Source organism: Sander lucioperca, chromosome 9 (genome assembly GCF_008315115.2).
Source record: "Sander lucioperca isolate FBNREF2018 chromosome 9, SLUC_FBN_1.2, whole genome shotgun sequence".
Taxonomy (NCBI): Eukaryota; Metazoa; Chordata; class Actinopteri; order Perciformes; family Percidae; genus Sander; species Sander lucioperca.
The window spans coordinates 4,040,370-4,064,577 of NC_050181.1; the positions used below are offsets into that span (position 1 = coordinate 4,040,370).

Here is a 24,208-nt window from a genome sequence, read left to right on the forward strand (position 1 = left end):
ATATACATCTAGCTGCAGCAGAAAAAGTAATACTAACAACTAAAACATGCAATAGAATATAAATTAGAGCATCAAGAACAGTTTAAACAAATATAGCAATATACAATACATTAAAATAAGAAAAAAAATGCTACATCTGTATTAAGTAAAATGGTTTAAAAAGGTGTATATGACCTGGGTAGCTCACCTGGTAGAGTGTGCGCCCATATACAGAGGCTTAGTCCTCGACGCAGCGGTTGTGGGTTTGATTCCGACCTGCGGCTGCATTCCCTCTCTCTCCCCTTTCATGTCTAAAGCGATCCTATCTAATAAAGGCCTAAAATGCCACTAAAAAAATCTTAAAAAAGAATATGGTGGTGATCGGACAGAACAGGACATTTGTAGGGGTCAACCTGTTCTTTTATCGACTAAAATCATGAAAATAATTGTTAGTTGCAGCCCTGATATCAGCACAGTGTTGTAAAAGTATATAGGATAACATACATGCAAAGTTAATAACATAAATCATCTGTCCCTAAATAATTAAATAATTAACAACTAACAACTAAGACAACTGGTATGTGCAGTGAAATGTAGTGTAGATGTGAATTTTACAAAGATACTAATGGTCTGCAAATGTCTTTTGGCTTCATAATAATTCAAATTATTGCCTTCCACCTTCCTCTCTTCTTTTTCTTCTTCTTCTTCTTCATGTCCCAGGCCGTTGTTTGACATTTTAACTGCAACAAGTACAGAATTTTTAGTCTCCCAACAGAGAGGATAACTCGCTCTCTCTACATGTCTCATTGATCCTGTAACACCTTTTGACTTGGAACAGGCTTTTCTCTTATATTTAGGCCGGCTGAAGACTTGTTTCTTTATGCTTGCTGTACTGTGCAATCATAAACATAAAAACTGCAAAATAGGCCAAAACATAAAATACAAGATGTGCATAATTTGAGACAACACTCACTATGTAATGTCAAGTCATTTTACTGTGCACTTACTGTGCAAGAAGGACGATTGAAGATTGATCTCCTATCAGTGTCCTAAGAAAGAAGAATGAGTGCAGCTATAATGCTCCGTGCAGCATCCGCTCTAATGCATTCTGTCAGTGACGTTCTGTTATATGTTCAGCTCTAAATTGGATGTAAACTAGTTACTTCAGATTGTAGTTGTATAACTCTGTATGAATAGGGAAGCAATCACCTCTTGGCAGCAATATTAAAATCTGCTTGTAAAATTGTCAAGCCCTCATCTTCCCAAACAGAGCGTCGCCTGCTCTTAAGAGTTTCTCAGCCAGCGACAAATAATAATTCAGCCGTTTGCTTTTCCTGACAAACACCAGCTTTTGGGGTTCTTTTCAATCAGCTAATGCATTGCATTACTGCTTCACACTTTGTTTTCTATTCATAAACACATTGACACACAAATCATAGTAATCCCAGTGAGAGACTTCCAGTGGCATTTTCTTCCTTCTGTGGAGCCGTGTTCAATTAGATGGTTTGCTTTCTGGTTAGCTTTCAATGCAGCCCCCACATATTTAGAGGCTTTCAAGTGTCAGTAATGTTGATGCATGCCTTACTTAAATGTGTACCATATTATACTCTGCATTTAGTTGTGCAACTTGGTGTTCATTTTTCAGCATTGATTGTATACAAAAGATATGCTCTCCGAAATGTTACTCCAGGTACAAAATGTCAATGCTACAGTTTTGCTTTTAATCCAAGATTCATTTTGTTACAGAATAAGGGATATGTTTCCAAAAGGCAACTAAACTCACATATACTAAACTTAGTATATTTATCCTCAGATAAAAATAGTAATATGACAATGTAAAAACACATACATGCTTTCCTTTCCCATTGTATTGCTGCATATTTTGGTTTAGTACTGTCCCCTGTGGACCATCAGTGGAATGGTGTGACACCTTTGGCAGGAATTTGTATCCGTTACGCATGTGCAGGAGACAAACAAAACGATAGCCCACTCATAGAAAAACAACTACATAGTGCAACTAGATGTCTAAAACTCCACAGGTTACCTTTAATTGCATCCATGAGCTGTGTGTTGCAGCAACTGCTGCTCAGCTGCTGACCGTGTTGGTTAGTAGTGGCTAGTCTCGCATTGGCAGACCTTCCTCCACAGCGCTGCGGAGAAGTGTCTGGCTAGTCCAAATAGCATTCCGAGATGGGAGAAAAACGTGCTCTGGTTTATTGGCATTTCTTTAAACCAATCACAATCGTCTTGGGCGGTGCTAAGCGCCGGACAGAGCCACGGTGGCACTGTAAATTAGCCTCGGGAAGGAACTTGTTTTGGTGAAACGTGTACGTTCAAAGGTTGTTTTAGTCGTGCAACAGAAAACTCATATTGTACAGTCTAGCTAGCTGTCTGGATTTACCCTGCAGAGATCTGAGGAGCAGTTAACCATAGTCCTCATAAATCGAAAATTACAACACAAAGAAAGCGGAAGGTAACGGACATCCGGCCGAAAAGAGTAACATCCGTTGGAATTTCCTGATCCCAGAAGTGGAACGTCGTGGATATAGACTAGTGAGCGGCCAAATCAGCAGCTTAACTACTTTCTGTTGCTTTTAAAGCACCGGCATCCACCTGTTCCTTTCAACTCATGCAGTATTTTTGCCTCTCGTCTCTATCCTTCACTTCTTAATAAAAATTTAGTTTTCCACCACTTTAGATGCACAAACAGACAGCAGAAAGCAGACAGACAAGCAGATAGTATTGTATTCATAGCTATGTATCTATGCTGTATACTCAGTATAGAAACTAAATCCATAAGAGATGTGGCATTGTGTAAATGTGTCAAATTAGTGAACATATTACACGTTAAAAGAAGAAAAATCACTTCATTATTCCATCTGTCACACCTTTCAGATTTCTGATTTGTATGCAGCAACGTTTACCATCTTCATAATGTGGTGTGATGAACATGAACATGTAAAATCACAGCAGCATGTCGCTGTAAGCCTCCTGTAAAAACCAGGAGCGGTGCTGCATTGTCGGAGCGAGAGGCTTTTGCATATTAGGGTCATAACACATTTCTTTGCGAGCAGCCATAAATCTTTTTTAGCTTGAACAGTCAGGGAGAGCTTAATAGTGTCGTGGTCATTGGACTTTTGCTTGGGATTACTCCCTATTGTGAAGCTATCAAGGTGTGAGTGAGAAGCCTGCTCTAAATTATTCAACATTACAAGTGAGATTAATTGATTATTGAGCTTTAGATCAATGATAATCAGTAGTTCTGTGTGTAATTCTGGATCTTAGGTCTTTGTCTTGATCTCTGTCCCTGGAGAAATCTCTTAAATCGGTACTCATCTGTTTTGCTAATGCTTGGTTTTTTACTCCTCTGGTCTTGGACAGGCATCCCATTAACATGTTGAATAGGCTGCAGAGCTTTTACAGACTGCCACTTACCTCAGACTGTTTTACTCCCTCTACATTTTTTTTTTGGCCGTAAAAGTGGCTCTCTTTTACCAATCCTATTTGAACTCCTGCTCATCTCTTTAGAGACAGTGTTGTTGCTATTGCTGGGGAGGAAAACATGGTGCTCACACTTACCAGGGGGCAACGCTTTGATTCTCTTTGAGGGCAAAGACTTTAAGGTGTTATGTTGTAAAGCCTGTTCCTTATGTTGCTGACTAAAATTGGTTAAGATAAACCTCTCAACCTGCACGAGGCTTTCCTTTCCAAATCACTTTATACTCACTTTGAATAAAACATAAATCAGACTCTTCTGTTTTAGCAAAACAAATGCCGTTTACTCCTGTATAGTGTGTTAAGTTCTTGGCTCGGGTCGTGGATAATGATGGGATTCTTTTACTGGAGGCTGTTTGTCAGTGCTTTGATACGTGAGGCTAAGAGGCTTATAAACCATGAAGTCTAGGTTTCTTTTTATCAAGATATTCTGTGAACTGCAGAAAACTGTTGTGTGAATGACTCAATTTTACTGTACTTAAGTAAGAAAAAAACCCATATCCAGCATATACAGTACATTAGTTTATCTTCAAGTTTGAATTTGAACTGCAACTAACAATTATAGACATGTAGACATTTAGTCTAAAAAAAATGACTTAAATGATTAATCATCATTATAAAACAAAACAATTAAATTGTTTCTTATAAAGTTTTGGTCAATCAATTCAGGAGTATATGATTCAGTTATCGGTGCACTGGCAAATAGGCTTTTCCATGTTAAAGAAAAAAACGGTTCTAAAGAAATAAGACTATTTGATGAATGTCTGTTTGCGTGTTGCAGAAGTCGTAACTTGAACTTAAAATAAACAAGCTTTTATTTTGGCTCTTGAAATGCATCATTTCACTCTTTACAGTTTATGCTGCTTTTAAAGCCAATTTATTGTGCAAGGCAAGAATAGAAATAGCAACAACAGTACATACTGTCCAGTACTGGAGATGCACACTGACTTGGACACATATTGCGCATTGCAATTTAACCCAGCTATCAAGCATTTGTGAGCTTTACAGTAAAATAAATGGCAATAATTAACCAGTATGAGGTACTTCATATTCAGTTGTAGTGCAGCTTTTTAAAATTCCTTTTGTTATTATTGTTGCAGCGTTTCCTTTTCTTTCAGAGTCAATTCAAATTCAAACCTGCCATTCACAGTGTCTGTTTTAATTTCCCCCTCTCCCCCCCAAAAAAAACATAAAATGGGGTTGCTGTTGACAGGTGGAGGACATTGGGAAGGTTGCTGGTTGACAGGTGGCCTGTTTCCATGACACCACTAGCACATACCCATTACCAGCCCACGAGTCATCCATGTGGGAGATTGCATACATGACTTTTGGTACATACCGAGGCTGTTTGGTGTCTGTGAGTCTGACACTTTCTCTCTTTATGATTTGCTCTAATCTTAGAGGCTGTTTATTTTAGTTATCAGACAGTATAGTCAAAGCCGGTCTATGGAAAGCCATTTCACTCCCTATTCAGCCCCATTGTACCGAATTTGGTTGCAGTTTCACCAGAGTTCCACTGGGGGTGATCACAGGCGAGTGCAAAATGAATGGGACTCTATGGAGCTAGACGGCTAAATTTGTCTCTTTCGCCTGATTGTCATTGACAAATCTCAGATTTGATTGTAGTTTTTGAAGTTCAACATGGATTATAGGTCAAAAGTTGAATGAACGAGTACTTAAGTCCTTTCGATTTCTTACAGGTTGAGTCGTTGTTGCCCATAACACGCTAGCATTCTGCTAATGAATGCTGATTGGTCAGTGAAGGACAACCAGAGATCCCACTTGACGGCATCCGAAGCAGAACCAGAATGTCAGAGTGAATATTTCAGCATTCTCTTTAAAACATTAGCAAACCTCTTTCTAGCACGTGTGTTGACAGGGAGAGCCTAACCTGTCAGCTGTGTTGTTGATGCCTCGAGAGGAAAAAGGAAGTGACTCAGAGCTTGCCGTAAAGCAGTATCTCTGGCCGTATGATGTATATGACGTCACTGACATTTTAAAAGGCTTTTTAGAACAAAAAAGCCACTTTAAAAAACACCCAGCAGTGTGTATTTTCTTAGCCTCCCCTTTTGAATGCAACATTCAAATTACTAGACAAAAATTATATCCTGAGAAAAGTGGATTTTGAGGGGTATAGCTCCATAGAGTCCCATTCATTCTGCACTCGCCTGTGAGCGCCCCAAGTGGAACTCTGGTGGAACTGCAACCAGTTCAGAAGCCGGAAGTATCGAGAGAGTGAAACTTCTCGATAGAATTCTCGAAGAATTTCTAATAAGGGAAGACCCTTATTAGAAATTCTTTGGTATAGTGAAGACTCCTTATATTCCACTGCTGCAGAAAGACCTGGAATGGATTTAGATTTTTAGCCTTGCTTGCGGTGTGACTCTTTGGACGGCAATGTCGGTCTATCGGTGGAAATTTTGGTACACTCATGTTCCCTGGATAATGAATCCTAATTACTTTGGTGAGACTCTGACTTTTCCTGTAGTGCAACCATGAGGTTGATATTCGTGATTTTAAGTGAAATGTCTCGACAACTATTGGATGGATAGCCATCCATGTTGCTCAGAGGATTTATTGTAATGACCTTGGTGGTCGCTTAACTTTTAATCTATCGGCAGTATGAAAATTTCAATTTGATGAATACTTTGGTTTATGCTAAACTGATTACATTCTCATCAGCCTCAGCTGTACTTTGTGTTTAGTGCTAATAAACCAATGTCATCATGCTAACAGGCTTAACTTAGATGGTGAACGTGGTAAACATGAGACCTGCTAAACATCAGCATGTTAATACAGTCATTGTGAGCATGTTAGCATGGAGCTCAAAGCACTTCTTTGCCAAAGTACAGCCTCACAGAGCTGCTAGCATGGCTGTAGACCTTTATCTTACATTTTTACTTAATTTACTTATTGAGGTGTTGCAGTGTGTGGGTGGTCCTCATGCCTGAAAAAACAGGAAACCTTTTTGTTTTTATTTATTTTTTTTTAGACTCATTAATTTGGGTTTTACTGGAGAGATTAAGTGTCCCACGGTAGTCTGAATGAGGATGCTTTCTCATCCAGACAATAAGAGAATTTAGGGCAGACACTGAATACTGAAAATACACAGAGTACTGGCACAAAACATGAGCTTTTGCTAACTAAAAATACTGAAAGCAGTTGAACCCAAGTAGGAATTCGCTGTTCCACTCATTGTACGTCGCTGAGGATTAACGCGTCAGCTAAATGCCCTAAAATGTAACAGAAAATATGCTTAGCGTGTGTGGCACCCTTTGATTCACTGCTGAGCTCTAGTTTACTAATCTGGCTTTGTCTTTTAAAATGAGAAATTAGGTTATATAATCAGTTTGAAATATCTACCCAGTTGTTTCAGACGAAACGGGAGAGAAATTTGCTTTGAAGTTTTAGCCAGAGTGTGACTGAAACAGTAAAATGATGTCGGTGGGCACTAACTGTGGAAACTGCTTTTGACTTTGACTCACTTTTAAGGCATTCAAGTGCAATCAGTTGAACCTAATTAAAAGAATAAATAAAACAATATTACAACATCATACACATTATTTTTCTCTAATGGAAAAATATAACCTTCCACTCCTTTGGGCTATTACAGTAGGAACATCATTTTCAGAGAATTTCAGATATATTCATCAAAGGTAATTGCACCTGGCAGCGGTCTATTTTAGGGATAAGCGCAGAGTTAATTATGATTTATTATCAAAGCTATATGCAGCACTGTAATGGATTTAATCTTACACTGAATGCCTGTGATTTATGAATTGTAACAATGAAATTTAAGAGGCAGGTAAGACATAATCATGCATTTATTTTGACCCATAGAGGTATAAACGTTGCTTGTAAAACAGACAGCTCAGACACGTTCTCCCTAGACCTAAAGAAGTCTTTGCCTCCGACTCACTGGGAAATTAATGAGAGAAAACTGCTGGGGTAGTGGTGGGCATAAAAGCATCAGATGCCTTCTCCTGCACTGAGAGAATTATTAAAGTGCTGGTTGCCAAGCGGAGATGAGGAGCTCAGTAGAGAACCCTCGCCGTGAGCTCTGTGCATGTCAGGAGAGGGGCAGGATTGCTGCGAGAATGCAGGATGGAGACGGTGGGAGGGAGGGGGGGGGGTTGCTTTCGCCATTTAGCACCATCTGGTCGGTCATTTGGGTGTTTGTGTCTTTTTTTTGGAATACACGACAGGGGACAAATGTTGCGTGTGTGGAGCATGTTAGGATGATGGATGTCCTCCACTGCAGTGTCAGTGAACACAGCAGCCTGGATCATGCTAGCAGCACAGAGACTCTATAGGGGAGTTCATGTCAAGAAATGAGATGCAGCAGCACAATTATGTACAATCCATGCTTTCTCTCTCTGCATAGTCTCGCATTGCCAGACCTTTCTCCACAGCACTGCGGAGGAGGGTCTGGCTAGTCCACACAGCATTCCGGGATGGGAGAAAAACGTACTCTGGTTTATTGGCATTTCTTTAAACCAATCACAGTCGTCATAGGCGGTGCTAAGCGCCGGACGGAGCCACGGTGCCGTTGCGACATAGTCTCGGGAAGGAACTTGTTTTGGTGGAACATGTGTACGTTCAAAAGTTGTTTACGTCGTGCAACAGAAAACTCAGATTGGACAGATAGTCTAGCTAGCTGTCTGGAGTTACCCTGCAGAGATCTGAGGAGCAGTTAACCATAGTCCTCATAAATCTAAAAAGCTAAAGAGGGACAACCGGCGGAATATCCGGCAGCACCGGAGCAATCCCGTAAGTGGAACGTCATAGATATAGACTACTCTCTGCATGACAGGACTATGATCATGATATCAGATTAGATTTTCATATCATTTTTGAAGTGCCCTCATTTCAGTCAATATTGAAACTTCATAAAATCCAGACCTAAGCAGAAATAGCTGATGGAGAAGGTGCACAATTAAGCAGCTCTTATATGGACAAAAAAGAACAAAATCAAAAGTAGGCTCAAGTTGTAGGCTTTGGTTAGTTTGACAACCAGTCTATCTTGTAACAGGCTTAGTATCAACCAGCTTCACAAATGTGAAGATTTGCTGCTTTTCCTTTTAATTATTTTGAGCATTCATCATCATCATCATCAATTTTATTTTTTTACTGTTGAGGTTTGGACTGTTGGTTGGACAAAACAAACATCATAAATGTGTCACTTTGGGCTCTGGGCAATTGTGACAGCATTTCTCACTATTTTCCGAATTTTTACAAACCAAACAATCAATCAATCACTCGATTAATAGATAATGAATACTTCCTTTACCACTGCAGGCAGGTCATTTAATCAGAAACATCAGACAAACTTTAAGAAGAAAGAAAACTTACCAGAATCTGGACTTTGGCCAGACTTATTACCTTACCCATTATGAATCTGCCACTTTTCACTTTTGCAGCATTTCCTTTGGGTTAATGAGGCATCATTTACTGCTGCACCCCCATTTTTAGCTAATATAGCAGTTGTATTTTACCCTGAAATATCAGTCACATGCCACCTCCCTTAAAGGTTTATGCTTAAAGCTGATTATGATGATATTTGCCAACCCACCCAACAGGCAGACACTGCACTCCACAGGCGAGGTGAGATCGCATATTAGAAAAGGTTGAGAGCAGATGAATAAATGTATCATCAGCAGCAGCAGGAGCATGCTTTGAAGCGACTTGAGACACTTCAGGAAAGGTTAAGATTAAGAATACATTTCTATCCAACTGGTATTTTCATAGTATCATGGTTTTGTCAGCACAAAGTCCTCTCCCTCCTGGTTTCCATCACCACTAAACTTGAGCACAATTTGACTCCCAAAGCTCACTGTACCCAGGTTTAGCTATTTAGTGAGTACTTAACTTTGTGCAAAATGTCAAAGCAGTGTAACAACTTTTGGTTGTTTGCAGGGATATCAGCGTCCACACAGGGAGTTCAGAGCCTTTATATCCCTTTTTACCAGCCCTCTGTCCTCCGTCCTCTCACCACACTCATATTGACATCTGCTTTAGGAGGGCAACGAGGCCTTCAACTCGGGGGAGTCAGGGAGAGCAGGTCAGAACAGAGAGAGGGGTGAACAGAGTGGGGAGGGAAAGAAGATGAGATGTTGAAAGGGTCGGAGAGAGAAATTGTGGATAGGAAATTGTGAAAAAGGGTCGTTGGAGTGAGAAAATGTGAAAACAGCTAAGAATATTGAACCAGAAACAAAAGAGATCCCCAACGGACTAAGATCCAGTATCATCAGGCCCTAAAGGACTACAGTACAAAGGACTAATCCACAAGAAAAGAGATTGTTACATATCTAAAGACAAAACAGAAAAAGCAATTGAATCTTTTAGGATTTTTATTTATTTTTTGAATAGAGACAATAAGATACATTTAGGGAAAGGAGCGATTTCAAAGGACCAATCATAAAAAAAAGACTATGAAAACCTTCTGGACAAAGGAAAAAACGTTAACAGAAATAAACAATTGCAGGTCCTCAATGCTCAGTAGTATCCTTAAACTGCTTGACACTTGGGCGCCCGGATGGCTCGGTTGGTAGAGCGGACGCCCATATATAGGGGTTTGCTCCTCAGCGCAGCGGGCCAGGGTTCGGCTCTGACCTGCGGCCCTTTGCTGCATGTCATTCCCCCCCTATCTCCCCTTTCACGTCTTCTGCTGTCCTATCAAAATAAAGGCTGAAAATGCCCCAAAAAAATTATCTTTAAAAAAAAAATGCTGGACACTGTTTCAAGAAAATGTTACTCAAACAGGAGTAAATAGTGCTTTTTGGGGGGGACTATTTTCAGCTGCGGATTACCACAGAGTTGGTGGTCTAGTGAGTATGTATAGCAGTAGGACAGTGTATGTGGGATCGACTCAAAATAAACAGTACGCATGTTCATTATAATGGAAGGAGAAATGGCGCTCTATGACACAGAGGGATAATATATATATACACTCACCTAAAGGATTATTAGGTACACCTGTAAGATTTCTCATTAATGCAATTAACTAATCAACCAATCACATGGCAGCTGCTTCAATGCATTTAGGGGTGTGGTCCAGGTCTAGACAATCTCCTGAACTCCAACCTGAATGTCAGAATGGGAAAGAAAGGTGATCTAAGCAACTTTGAGCGTGGCATGGTTGCTGGTGCCAGAGGGGCTGGTCTGAGTATTTCACAATCTGCTCAGTTACTGGGATTTTCACGCACAACCATTTCTAGGGTTTACAAAGAATGTTCTGAAAAAGGAAAAACATCCAGTATGCTGCAGTCCTGTGGGCGAAAACGCCTTGTTGATGCTAGAGGTCAGAGGAGAATGGGCCGACTGATTCAAGCTGATAGAAGCTCAACTTTGACTCAAACCACTCGTTACAACCGCGGTATACAGCAAAGCATTTGTGAAGCCACAACACGCACAACCTTGAGGCGGATGGCTACACCAGCAGAAGACCCCACCGGGTACCACTCATCTCCACTAAAATAGGAAAATGAGGCTATAATTTGCACAAGCTCACCAAAACTGGACAGTTGAAGACTGTAAAAATGTTGCCTGGTCTGATGAGTCTCGATTTCAGTTGAGATATTCAGATGGTAGAGTCAGAATTTGGCGTAAACAGAATGAGAACATGGATCCGTCATGCTTTGTTACCACTGGGCAGGCTGGTGGTGGTGGTGTAATGGTGTGGGGGATGTTTTCTTGGCACACTTTAGGCCCCTTAGTACCAATTGGGCATCTTTAAATGCCACAGCCTACCTGAGCATGGTTTCTGACCATGTCCATCCTTTTATGACCACCATGTACCCATCCTCTGATGGCTACTTCCAGCAGGATAATGCACCATGTCACAAAGCTCAAATCTTTTCAAATTGGTTTCTTGAACATGACAATGAGTTCACCGTACTAAAATGGCCCCCACAATCACCAGATCTCAGTCCAATGGGACATCTTTGGGATGTGGTGGAACGGGAGCTTCGTGCCCTGGATGTGCATCCCACAAATCTCCATCAACTGCAAGATGCTATCCTATCAATATGGGCCAACATTTCTAAAGAATGCTTCCAGCACCTTGTTGAATCAATGCCACGAAGAATTAAGGCAGTTCTGAAGGCGAAAGGTCAAACACGCTATTAGTAGGGTGTTCCTAATAATCCTTTAGGTGAGTGTATATATATATATATTGCTATACTGTATCTATTTAACTATATAGACAATACTGATACTAAAAGGATCAAATCAAACTGGTCTTGGTCTTTTCATGATTCTTGTGGAGTAAAAGACAAATACAAAATATTGCCAGCCTTATCTTTTTATAGGCATTGAGCAGTATAGTCACAAATGGGCACTGACATTTTGTAGTGTTCCAGGGGAAACATGATCCCAGGTCCCAGGAAAATAGAAGTAGATATCTTTACCGTGAGACACACCAGGCTTGTTTCATTTTGAAATTGACAAGTTTTAATGCAGCAATGGATACAGTTTGTAAAAAAGAAAAGTCAGGAGAACTTTGAACATAATATCATGCAAGTTTGTTCAAAACAACAAGCTGCTCTTGCTATCATTTGGCTAAAAATACCATTTATTTAACACACCTGTTATTGTAACAGTTTTTTGTAACAGGCTTTGTCTTCTTGGTTCATTAGTGTAGCTTCTTCCTTTGTTCGGTCTGATTTCATTAGTTTAAGGACTCACACTTGGGTTGATTGGTACACTGTTTGCATCTGTTCATCTCCTTATAAATAGCATGTGCTGTTCAGGGGCCAAGTCTTTCAGTTTAAGATTATGTCTGCTGATTTTTTTTACATAATGACTTTTATAATTGTAGAAAAAAAGAAGCCTGTTTAAAACTAGTATAATGTATTTCCTGCTCTTGGTGCAACAGAACTACTGGTAGAGTTAGAAAGTATAATGCAATCTGCTTTGCTGTTGATTAATGCCTCAGTTTACATTACACCACTTAAAACAACCATCTGTTTATGTGGATAAACACACTCCCTGTATAGAAAAAGGTTAAACTAGAATACAATTTAGTTTCACATGTCAAGTGTCAAAATGAACCCAAAATGTTGCATGTGGAGAATCAGCTAGTTAAAAAGGCCAGTTAAATCATGGACTCAGATGCTGCTTGCAGTATTTTTTACTTAAAGCTAAACTGATTCTGTTGTGCGCAAAGTCTTCCCTCAATATGTTGAAGATGACCAAGTGCAAAAGTTTGAGCTTCACCAAACGAACAGCAAAACCACCTTAGAGCCACAAACTTGCTACATTCAGAGAAACATTTAAAATAAAGTGAGAGGATTAAAATGAACTGGTGTGCTATTTGTTCCACAGAAATCCGCCTGTTGGTTTGGCATGCTCTTGACCGTGCTTTATTGTTTTTTTTGAGTTTTCATTTGGAAGAAGTCAGTAGGATTCACAAAATGTCATGCCATTCTATCAAATAGTTGATGGAAATATTTAAATTGCCTAAGAGCCACACTGCCATGGCTAAAAACATATACAGTATAAACAATGTACTGCCAGTAAAGTAGGTTAAAGGGAGATGAGTTCATAGTTTCAAGTCAAGAGTGTCATTGGAGAGAAAGAAAAAGACGAAATCATCTTAAAAGCGAGCTACTTGCTATTACCGGTCACACGTTGTGTAATTTGTTTTGTATGTCTGAAGGTGGCAATAAAAAAAATTGATCACAAAAAAAAAAAGATGAGCGAGCTACTTTCTGACCCGACAACCAAACAAAAGATGGAGCTTCTCTGCATCAACAAACATCTTTATTTTGAGGGTTACCCTTGCGTACTGGTACAAAAGTAAACTAGACTTGAAGAAAGCAAATTGTCTTTTTCATAATGCAGGTTGTGGAGGTCACTCCCGATGCTTCATATTGCTTCCAGGCAGAATTAAGAAACGCCTCAGCAAGCCTACACAGCTGCATCGCTCATTCCCGTCATTAAAATAAATTGCTGTGTCCTGTGGTCTGTGTAAAAAGAAAAATATTACAAAAAAAGCCCTGTTTTTACCTCGCGGCTCTGCTATGGATTTTGTCACTGTGTTGTCCCAGAGGCTCCTAAGCTGCTTCAGAGATATAGGAAGACACATTATGTTGTTCCTCTACACAGAACTCGCCCATGGGCAAACACAACGACTTGTCTCACGGCCTGTTGTTGTATGAAGTAAATAATAACGAAAAGTAATTTGCATCAGCCTACATCTTGCCAGGAAAAACGATTCATATATCTGGATAAAGAACAGGAGGCGAGTCTGCTGTTCATGGCTCTGGAGAGAGGATACATTTCAAAACATCTTATGAAAAAGCCCTTCTTTAGAATGCAACGGTTTGATGGTACTTGCTTCACAAGTACCATCAACTATATTCAACTGAAGCTAGGAACTCCTGCCGTTGCCCTTGACATAGGCACTGGCTTTATAACTGGAGTTGGTCCCCAGGCGCCAGACTATGGCTGCTCACTGCTCCTAATTAGTTAGGATGGGTTAAATGCAGACTATACATGCTTTGCATGTGTAAATGTAGTTAACAAATAAAGGAAATATTATTATTAGGGGTGTTGAAATTAATCATTGCATTGATGCATCGCGATGCGGACCTAGGTGATTCTGCACCGATGCAGTGACAGACCATAATCGATTATTGCCTACTGATGTTACTTGTTGATTTTCCAGTCACTCCTTTTTTTGTTTTTGCCTTTTGTCTGTTGTGTTCAGACGCCGCTACATTCAGGAAGTGTCTTTTTTAAGAGCCGATACAATAAAAAGGGAAGTTCATTCTTGAATTTGTTGATGAAAACCATGTGTGATGAGGTGACGCATCGTGATGAGGTGACGCATCGTGATGCATCGTGGTGCATCGGGATATTGAATCGATTCGAATCGATTCAAAATCTTAACAGGATAATCGAATCGTGAGACAAGTGAAGATTCACACCCCTAATTATTATAGTATCGGCTAGACTGGCAATTTCTTTGAAGCAGAATAGGTGCGAGAGATTAAGATTAAGGGACATAGATGGTTCATATAATGCCTACCCTCCTCCTCTAGAAGAAGAAGAAGAAGAAGAAGAAGAAGAAGAAGAAGAAGAAGAAGTTTGATGAAATGCTCTCTACAGATTGTGTCTGAAGTGACTTGATAAAGGAAGGATGTGTGGGAGGGCTCTGGTTTCTCCATATCAAAGCACACACTGACCTGGCTGAAAAGAACAGACTGCAATGATCCTGCTTCTGGGCACACTTTTATTAATGTAACTTTATTTATATAGCTCTTTCAAAAACTGTGTTGCAAAGTGCTTTGCATCATTTAAAGAGTAAAAACCATTGTACTGCTCCAAAGAACAACAGGTTAAGTCTACATTTAGTTGAAATTTGAATTTGTTTTTATATAGTGTGTGACTTATTTGACTATGTGATACCTCTATCTTACGGCTGACATTTTGGCCAGGTCTCTATTGTAAAAGAGATAATGTATTTCAAGAGACTTCCTGGCTAAATAAAGTTTAAATAAATGAAAAAATAAAATACATCGATCTAGCATAATGTCTAGAAACGGGGGAATCAAAATTCAAAATGCTGATAGGCAAATTTTGTTACTGTTGCACACGCCAGGCTAGCTGTTTCCCCCTGTTTCCAGTCATTTGTGCTAAGCTAAGCAGGCTGTAGCTTCATAATTTAGAGTATAGACATGAGAGCAGTATCAATCTTTTCATCTAACTCTCGGCAAGCCAAACCAAATGAGTGTATTTTCCAAGATGTGAAACTACTCCTTTAAATCCATGATTTATGGCCTATTTTAGTTTTTAATTGTTGAGATCAACATTCATATTATGCGACCAGGTGCTCCTACAAACACAGGTGTCTAATTATGTTTATATTTGCATTTGTCTCATATTGTATAATATCAACTTTTGTTTGACGTGCAGTCAATAACAACTTTTTACAGTCAAAGTGATTTCTTTCCAAAGTGCGAATCAACTTCTCACAATAGAGTTGAGTTATATCCCCCTATGTGTTTTTGACAAGTGTCATATCACATTTGTGCAGCTGCAGAGGCATGTATAAAGCACGGTTCGACTAAACTGGTCGTCACTTTGGATTTTCTCGCTCATATGGACAGCTTGCCTGCTGTGAATGTCAAGTGCGAGTTACTGAACAGAGTCGGAGGTAGAGGACACTCTCGCTGATCTTTGCTCCTTAGCCTCTGGCGCTCGGCAGGTAAAGCACAACAAGCTCCAGCTCAGTCAGACTTCAGGGATTATTTACTTAGACCCTGCTCAGAGTGTCGAACTTTATTTCTCAAACACCCTTAATTTCCCAGTGCCAGTAGCGCTGCAGCGTCCCAGCATGTCAGTCCCAATCACTCCTGCCTCACTTAACTCAGGTTTGTGTTGGAGATAGAGACAGAAAAAGAAGGATTTAACAGAGCTTTTTACGTTTTCTCATTTTTGTTCAGCTCTGCTCATGCCCAAACATAATTTATTATGTTTCATTTTTCAAGAAAGCTGTGGCAGTGGGGACTAAAGGAGACTCTGTAAAAAGCCAGGCAGTATCGAGCCAGACCTCATGACACGTTTTGTTTGCCGTCTTTGAGTAAAAGGCTATGTTTCTCTGCTTTAACAAAACAACAAAATTGCATTTTCTCTGTCCTCTGGCTCTGGATGTTATTTGTCGCCTGCCAAAGCAGCTTCACACCAGGCTTTATCTCTCTTTTAAATTGGCCACACAATAACAACATCCTCTCTGCAAAGTTGTACCATTATGATTGTCAAAGGTAAACATTGTCTGTTGAACCTTGAATTCTATCAGTCGTTCTCTCTGCATCTCCACTTCCACACATCTGCTTTGAAATGTTAGTTATCAGGTCAGCAGATCCCACCCCTTTATTTATTTTTTATTATTTTGCTCCAGGACATTCAGCACTCGACTGGGGATGTGGTGTATGTTTGTGAATGTATGTGTGTGTGTGTGCCTGTATTTCTGTGTGTCTGCTGCTTGAGTGGCAAATGGCTAATGAATAATGCAGGGTAATGGTGATGTGTTGACAGCTCTGACAGCTGAGAGCTGCCGAGCTGTGTATCACTGATAATGTGCTATTTCCCTTCTGTGCTCCTCCACTCCCTTATTACAACAAAATGCATTTTTTTTTAATTTCACCTCACCACAGCCCTGCCATCAGTGTGTGCCAGAGATTTTGTTGGCCTTCCAAACTAATAGCTAAACTACATTGTGCACTTGGGGCCTTAAAGCCACATTTTACAGTAAGGATGATTCAAACTCTAGTTTAGTTTGCTTATTGGTTTCTAAATAAATCCCGGCTAGATTCTGCCATTTACGCTCACTGAATTTGGCTGTGTGTGTGTGTGTGTGTGTGTGTGTGTGTGTGTGTGTGTGTGTGTGTGTGTGTGTGTGTGTGTCTCGCAAAGAATAGTGGTATATTTAGAGTCTGCCCTCATATCCTAACCCTATCTCTTACTCCTCTATAGCCATATTTGCTAATTGCTAATTTATAATAAATAAAATAATCATTAAACTAAAGTACAGCCAAGGGCTCATGAGAATGTTATAAGTTTTGCAGGCATGGCTTTAAATTGACACCTGTGGGTAAAAATTAACTAAAATAACTAACTAATTAACTAAAATTAACATTGTAAAGTTACTAGCCAATTTGGCTGGTGATGAATAAAGCAAATCACACAGCGTCTGTTTGAATCGGCAGGCTGCAGAAACGATGCGACAAGTCATTGTTGCCAGATCAGTCTGTTTTCTGCCAAGAAATCTGGGCAGTTTTGTGTGTGTTTGGCTTGGATACGTTGTCTTTATTTGGCAACACTGCTTGTAGTACTAATCCTACATTTCCCATGAACACTATGTTTTGACATGTCAGGCAACCATTGGCTATGTGCCTAGCATGTGTGGTATCGATAACAAGCTACGCTGACACGGAGAAGACGAACGGAACGGCGCAAAACAAACCAGAGGAGTTGAAATGGAAAGTATGTTAGTAGACATATGAAAAAAAAAACGTGGCTAGTGGAAAATCTGATTAGCTAGTAACTTTGAAAATCTACTAGCCATGTTGGCTGGTGATCAAAAAAGTTAATTTAAAGTCCTGTTTGCAGGTATTTGGTGATGATTGTGATACATAAAAAAGTTAAGGAGTCAAGTTATTGCAATTCTTCCTGACAGGTACGTAAATGTGTGTATCAAAGTCCATGGTAATCTTACCAATAGTTGTTGAGATATTTCATTCAAAATCACAAATGTGCACCTCATGGTGACACTACAGGAAAAGTCAGGGGATCATTAGTCTGGCTTAATGGATCCACATTGCTGGGATAAAGCCTGACAGGAGAAACATCCGGCGCGTCTCCTCTCTCGCCATTTCCACTATCGGGTTTTAGCACCGCCCAGGACTGTCGTGGTTGGTTTAAAAAAAATACAAACAACCCAGATTCAGCCTCTGGGCACCGTGAACATCTCTACAAAATGTTCCGACATCCGATATTTGTTGAGATATTTCAGTGGGTGACCATCTCTAGAGCCATGGCACTAGCATGGCTAAAAATCTAAATTAATAAAATATATTTGACAGTTTTTTGTTATCTGGTCATAATTATCTGCATTGAGTGGGGTGGGGAGTGTCAGGGGCCATTTGGATTTATGTTTTCTAAAATCCTGTCTAAGGTCCTGTAGCCAAATGATTCAACCAGAATCTAGCTCATGAATCCTTTTCAGTTTCTGTGATAATCACACTTAGTTTGGTCTTAATAACAAATCCTCAGCTGTACAGGGATGCATAACACATTTTACTTGTTAATGAGCAGCAACAGAGGTTAATTTGTAATAAGCAGAAGAAAAACAGCTGAACTGACAATGATAAGAGCACCACCTACAGAAACTCAGACTTCATCAACTTGATCGCCAGGGACACAGGCGTCAAGAGTATTATTCACATTGTTTGACTGATCTCTAAAGAGTGCAGGGAAGTAACACCACAGCAATTATTACTGACCACCAAAGATAAGAGACTTACTTAATAAGGAAAGCGACCGAAAGCAGCACTGGTAAGCACAGTGTTCATGTGGCTGGAGTGACTGTCCATTATCAGAAAGTTCATAGGTTCGATCCCCAGAAGAGATTTGTCTCTCAGCAGCGTAGTGTCACGTCAAACTGTCCTTTAACAAGACGCTGCAGCCTCTACCTGCTCAGTGGTGCAATCTACACTGTGTAAATGTTTCTCCCGTGTTAAAATTTGACCTCCTTGCATTTAATGATGCATGTGTTAGCATAATATGGACTCTGGAAAATATGTAAGGAGGTCTCTGCAAGCCAAAGAATGAATGATGAATGCAGCGTCTACACTATGGTCTTCTTATAATAAAACAAAATTTTGGGGCATTAAAACGAATCATCAAAAAATGTCTCCACTTGGCGTAATTTGATACTGTAACACTAAGTGTTTAAACTGAAACGAAATATAAGTTTAAATGTAGTTAAGAACTAGAAAAAAATTCTCTGACTTATCCATTTGTAAAGGCCTCACAGGGGTGCTATAATACTTTTTATTGGGTTTTAAAGATTTCTATTGTGTAATTGTATATGTTTATATATCTGTTGGTTTTTTAACAATTTTAAGACCATGTTTGAATCATCCCACGTTATTAAAAAAAAATTTTGTAGACCCATAAATAAATCAAACCAAATCAAAAATATTGAAAGGTAAAAATGTAATATCTTTAATAGATTTTGGACACAGCTCTGTAATGCAAATTTGTTTTTCTTATCCCATTCCATCTCATCAGCCACCCTCACCATCTCCATTCCTGCTTTAATAAGGTCTATGTCTATAATTGCTCGTAATCATAGTTAATTATTCGTATATCATTTGAAAAACTGGCAGCAATGACAAGAGACAAGGAAATTACATGTCTTCTCCATCAAAGTGTTAAGTGACTGACGTAATGAGAAATGTAGATGGGATGTTTCTCAGTAATATGAAGTTATATTTTACATTGGAGCAGGCTGGATTATGATGTGAATTGTTTGGGAAATGAACCTCTGGTTATTATTCAAAGACCTGCATCAGTTGTATGCCGGCTGCTTTCACAGCACAACAATATAAGAGAAATGAGAGTTTTAGTTAATTATTTCTGATTTACAGCAATGTTTTCCATACAACTGTGGAAATTACTTCTTTTTTTAAAGCTGATTTCAAGCTGTTGAAATGCATTTGTGCAGGTTCCTATCAATGCCATTGTCCCAGTCTTTCACTTGGTGATTTAATTTGCCAGCAGGAGACTTGAAGACTTCTGGATCGCAACAAGCTTCGGTAAATTTAAATTTACTCTTCTACAATAACCTGTTTAGCTGTGATAAAGGTTCATGACTATAAGTAGTCCAGCTACAGCCTAAAACATCCCTGTGATTTCCTTTTAGAGGTAGATTTATTATTTAAGACAGTGGTTCCCAACATCTGAGGGATCAAGAAATGGTTAACAGGAAAGGACAGCAGAGAAACCATTTTTCTGCTGCACCAAATGACTCCTATTTTTTAACACTTTCCTCTAATCTTTACTTTTTAGCCATGCTAGCGGCATGGCTTTGTGGATGGTGGTAGCTTGGTCTGTCTGCTGGTTGGCCAGGTCCTCCACTTTGGTCCAGACCTAGTTTTTTACAGTCTAGGGTCCAGACAGAAATATCTCAACAACTGTGTGATGAATTTCCATCAAATTTTGTACAGACATTTATGGTTACCAAAGGATAAATCCTAATGACTTGGTAATCTCCTGACTTTACCTCTAGCGCCACCATGAGGTTTTCATTTTTGTGTTTTCAGTGAAAACAACTATTGAATGGATTTCCATGAATTTTTGTACAAACTTTCATTTTCCCCTCAGTATGAATTATAATAACCTTTATTTCCTGATATTTCATATAGTAAGATGATTTAGTTTAATTTGATTGAGTTTAATTTGCTTTATGACTAAATACCTGCACATCTAATGACATTCCCATGCCAGCCTAATGTTAGCATGCTAACACACTAAACTAAGATAGTGACCATGGTGAACATTATATCTGCTAAACATCAACATGTTAGCATTGTCATTGTGAGCATGTTAAATGCTGACATTAGCATTTAGCTAAAATCAGCTGTACAACCTCACAGAGCTCCTAGCATTGCTGAAGACTTAGTCTTGTTTTCCTGTGAATTACTGAATGATTTTATAGCTGAAAATGATTCATTTGTTATTTGGTTGAATTGGTCACTGCTGGTAGACGATACCAGCAGTGATGATGAGGGGGAACAAATAGACATTCCTTCGATTTTTTTTTTATGGATCACACGCCAAAAAATGTTGAGAAACAGTAAGAGTTTGTGTTGAGCGCTGTCCAAGGTGCTGATCCTGGAGCAGCCAGGGATGCTGGAGCTGTCCAAGGTACTTAAACAATAAGGCAGCATTCCTGCTGGTACTCTAACTCTGACCGGATGCATCATGGCATACAGGATTTGCTATGTCAATTTCTTCCTTTTTTTATTCTTTAATTTGCCGTTCCTGTGGACCACTTTGTTATTTTTTTCATCTTTGTCCTCTCTTGTGGAGCACCATAGAGTCATGGAATATAAAGGTTGTAAAGCATTCTAGTAACTGATATCCATTGGGACAATACAAATAGGAATTATTTAAAGAGTTTATACATTAGTAAATTAATCCATTAGTAAATGCTAAGATAAAGGAAAAATAATAAGCAGAGGGTAAATGGAGAAATAAATGGTAAAAGGAATTACTCTTTTCAATTACCTGTTAAATATGTAATTTGAATTTAGTTTCTGAATAAAGATTTTTTTTTCTAACTGTAATTTATTGTGTTTGGGTATTAATTCGTAATTTGATGTATGTATTGATTGATTTATGTTGTTTTCTTTATAAATCCTTTTTATTTGACCTATTAGTGGATTTATATATTCATTTGTAAATCATTTTGATAATTCTCCTTTTGATTGCCCATTTTAAATTTCAAAGAATAACTTCATCAATATATTGATTTGCAATTATTTTTTATTATTTCATGTATTTATTCTCCAGTCAGATATCAATGAGTAGATGCTTTATAACCATTTTTATGACCCTGTGGTCCTCTATAATCTCTGTGCTGATACTGTGTCACACTGTGGTGATGCTGCCATTTCCCCCCTCTCATCATTATCAGCATCATGCTGTGCACTCAGTTTAATTTATACAAGGTCTACAGCTACTTGTAGTATTCTGCATTGCTGAAAGGCAGGGCCCCCTCTGGGAGCGCGGAGCCCCCTGCCATGCGGGTGTACACTCTATGACCCACTTACTCAAAATGATGCACCTCAACTGTGTATTGTGTGTTAGAAAATGATCAAAGCTTCCTTTTTTTTACTTTGAGAGGTCATAACACCACAAGTACGATGCTGATGAAAAGATTATTCATGTTGTTATTGATAGGCCCACGGGGTTCCTGCTTCATTCACAGAGCACGACGTGTGTGCTGCTGTTGTGATGATGAGCTGTTCAACAACCCAATAAAGTATATATACTGAAGTGTGAATTTCACAACCTCTTTAACTATTTATGTACACAGTAGTAATGTAGTGGTGTCAACAATAATCGATTCGGCAATGCATCGCAATGCAGGGCATGCACGATTCAGCATCGATGCGGCAAAGTGCCATAATCAATTATGTCACTGTTTATTTTCTGGCCTTGAGTGGACAATAAAGTTGTGAAGTTTCAATTACTTCCGGGGTATAACAACAACAATCAAGATGGCTGAGGCGGAGGGAGATGACAGCGATAGACGGGTACTTAAAAACGCACCCAAAACTTGGAAAGCGGACATCTGGGCACATTTCGGATTCTACGAAGTTAATGGGAAACTAGACAAGACTTACGCGGTGTGTAAAACCTGCCACACTAAAATCAAGCACGTTGGCAATACAACTAACTTCACGAACCATATTGATCGTTGGCATCCTGAGTTGGCTTCAACAACAACAACAAATCATCACTCATTCAAAGCACTGAAATCAGTGATTTGTGTTTTTTTTTCAGGTTTGAAAATGCCATATCCAATACCTTGTACCATTCAATTTTATTTTATTTAATGACATTTATGTCAAAGATACAGGAGAGTGAAAATACACACATAGCAGCCAATAAAATCTGTTGTTCAATATCTGACTGCTTGTATTGCCTCATGACTGATTAAAAATTTGCCTTGTTATGTGCAGTAGAATTTTGATGCATCGCAATACATCGTAGAATCGAATTGAATCGAATCGTTACCTGGTGAATCGTAATCGAATCGAATTGTGAGGGCAGTGCCAATGCACACCCCTAAGTAAATGGGTATTTAACATTAGAGAAATTACTTGTGAAACTAATAGGAAGACAGACATATGGTTATACACCTGGAGGCTGTGCTGCAGATGCATTTACATGTTTGATTCCTAGCTGAGGCTCTGATTCAGAGTAACCTACAATACAAACAGCTAATAGAATTTAATTTTTAGGTCAGCTGCATTACAAGCATAGAAAAGCAAAGTACAGTACAAAGGTCAGAAAAATGGCGTCCTGGAATCTCTATAGATGTTTTTGTTTTGAAGCAAAATGTATTTTTATGCAAATGAATATTACAATATAAGAGCTGTCTTTGTGTGTTCGCAGGATCCAGTCAGGCTCCTACCTCAGCACTGGCTGGTTCACGCTCATCCTCGCCATGGACATGTGCAAAGAGATCCATATCTACGGGATGATAAATGACACCTATTGCAAGTAAGACACCAACTATCACCCTCCATACTTGAATGAAAAATGCTCAAGTTCCGACAAAAACTTTGAAAACTATATTCACATTCACAGCAGCGCCAGCCAATCGCAGCCTTCCATAATCGCAGACTGCCCTGTTAGAATACATTTTCAATTCCACAGTTTGGATTTAATGGCTGAATTTCTATGCTGAAATCCATATTGGATTCTCTGTGACGTGAATACCATTATGTTTTCCTGCCTAGAATACCCAGCAGGCTACAGAGTCTCCGATGCTGCGGGTGGCTGGGCTGCAGTACCCAATTCCTTCGCTGCTTAAAGTTTTATTTGTATATCGGCCTGTCTTCTTTTCTCTGACTCTTAGGTGAGTGATTACTGTCTGGCTGCGAGGCCATAGGAGGGATGACAAACAATATGATGTTGCTCTGGGCATGGCTGCTTGGTCTCAAGTCATCTCAGTCTTGATTGACTCGCATTCTCTCTCCCTACGTCTTCACTGCTCTCTCGCAGCTCAACCTGAGCTCTCTCTATCCCCCGAATCAAACACTTTCACCTAATACGCAGTGAAAATCCTGCCTTTTATCCTCTCCATGTTCCCCGTGCACAGCGGGAGTTGAAATATAAACAGCCCCAGACACATGGCAGAGAGGAGTGATAATTCAACCAGCACCGAGGATTTTATGATTCAGTGAGGCAGTTAAGTGGCAGTGTTCTCTACCTGCCTGTCTCTCACTTGTTTCCTTCCTTCCTGCATGAGACAGGACGATATTGTGTTTCACTGAGATCCTGAATGGACAATTTATTGTCACACAAAGTGCTGTTGGCAGCCAACTGCTCCAGCACAACAACAAGAAGAGATGTTTTGTGTGACGATGTTCACAGCTCTAGTCAGAATTGACCTCTGCAGCTATGTGCACTAGAGCTCCAACAGGTGCTG

At 39.5% G+C, this 24,208-nt stretch overlaps 1 protein-coding gene across 1 annotated transcript in view; it reads left to right on the forward strand.

The window, feature by feature from the left end:
• The window catches only part of st6galnac3 (ST6 (alpha-N-acetyl-neuraminyl-2,3-beta-galactosyl-1,3)-N-acetylgalactosaminide alpha-2,6-sialyltransferase 3), a 76,136-nt gene that overhangs the window by 44,566 nt on the left and 7,362 nt on the right, over nucleotides 1-24,208 (forward strand). Inside the window, exon 4 of the mRNA XM_031294427.2 lies at nucleotides 23,170-23,277. Coding sequence (XP_031150287.1) covers nucleotides 23,170-23,277 — 108 coding nt within the window. The remainder of the gene's footprint in view (nucleotides 1-23,169; nucleotides 23,278-24,208) is intronic.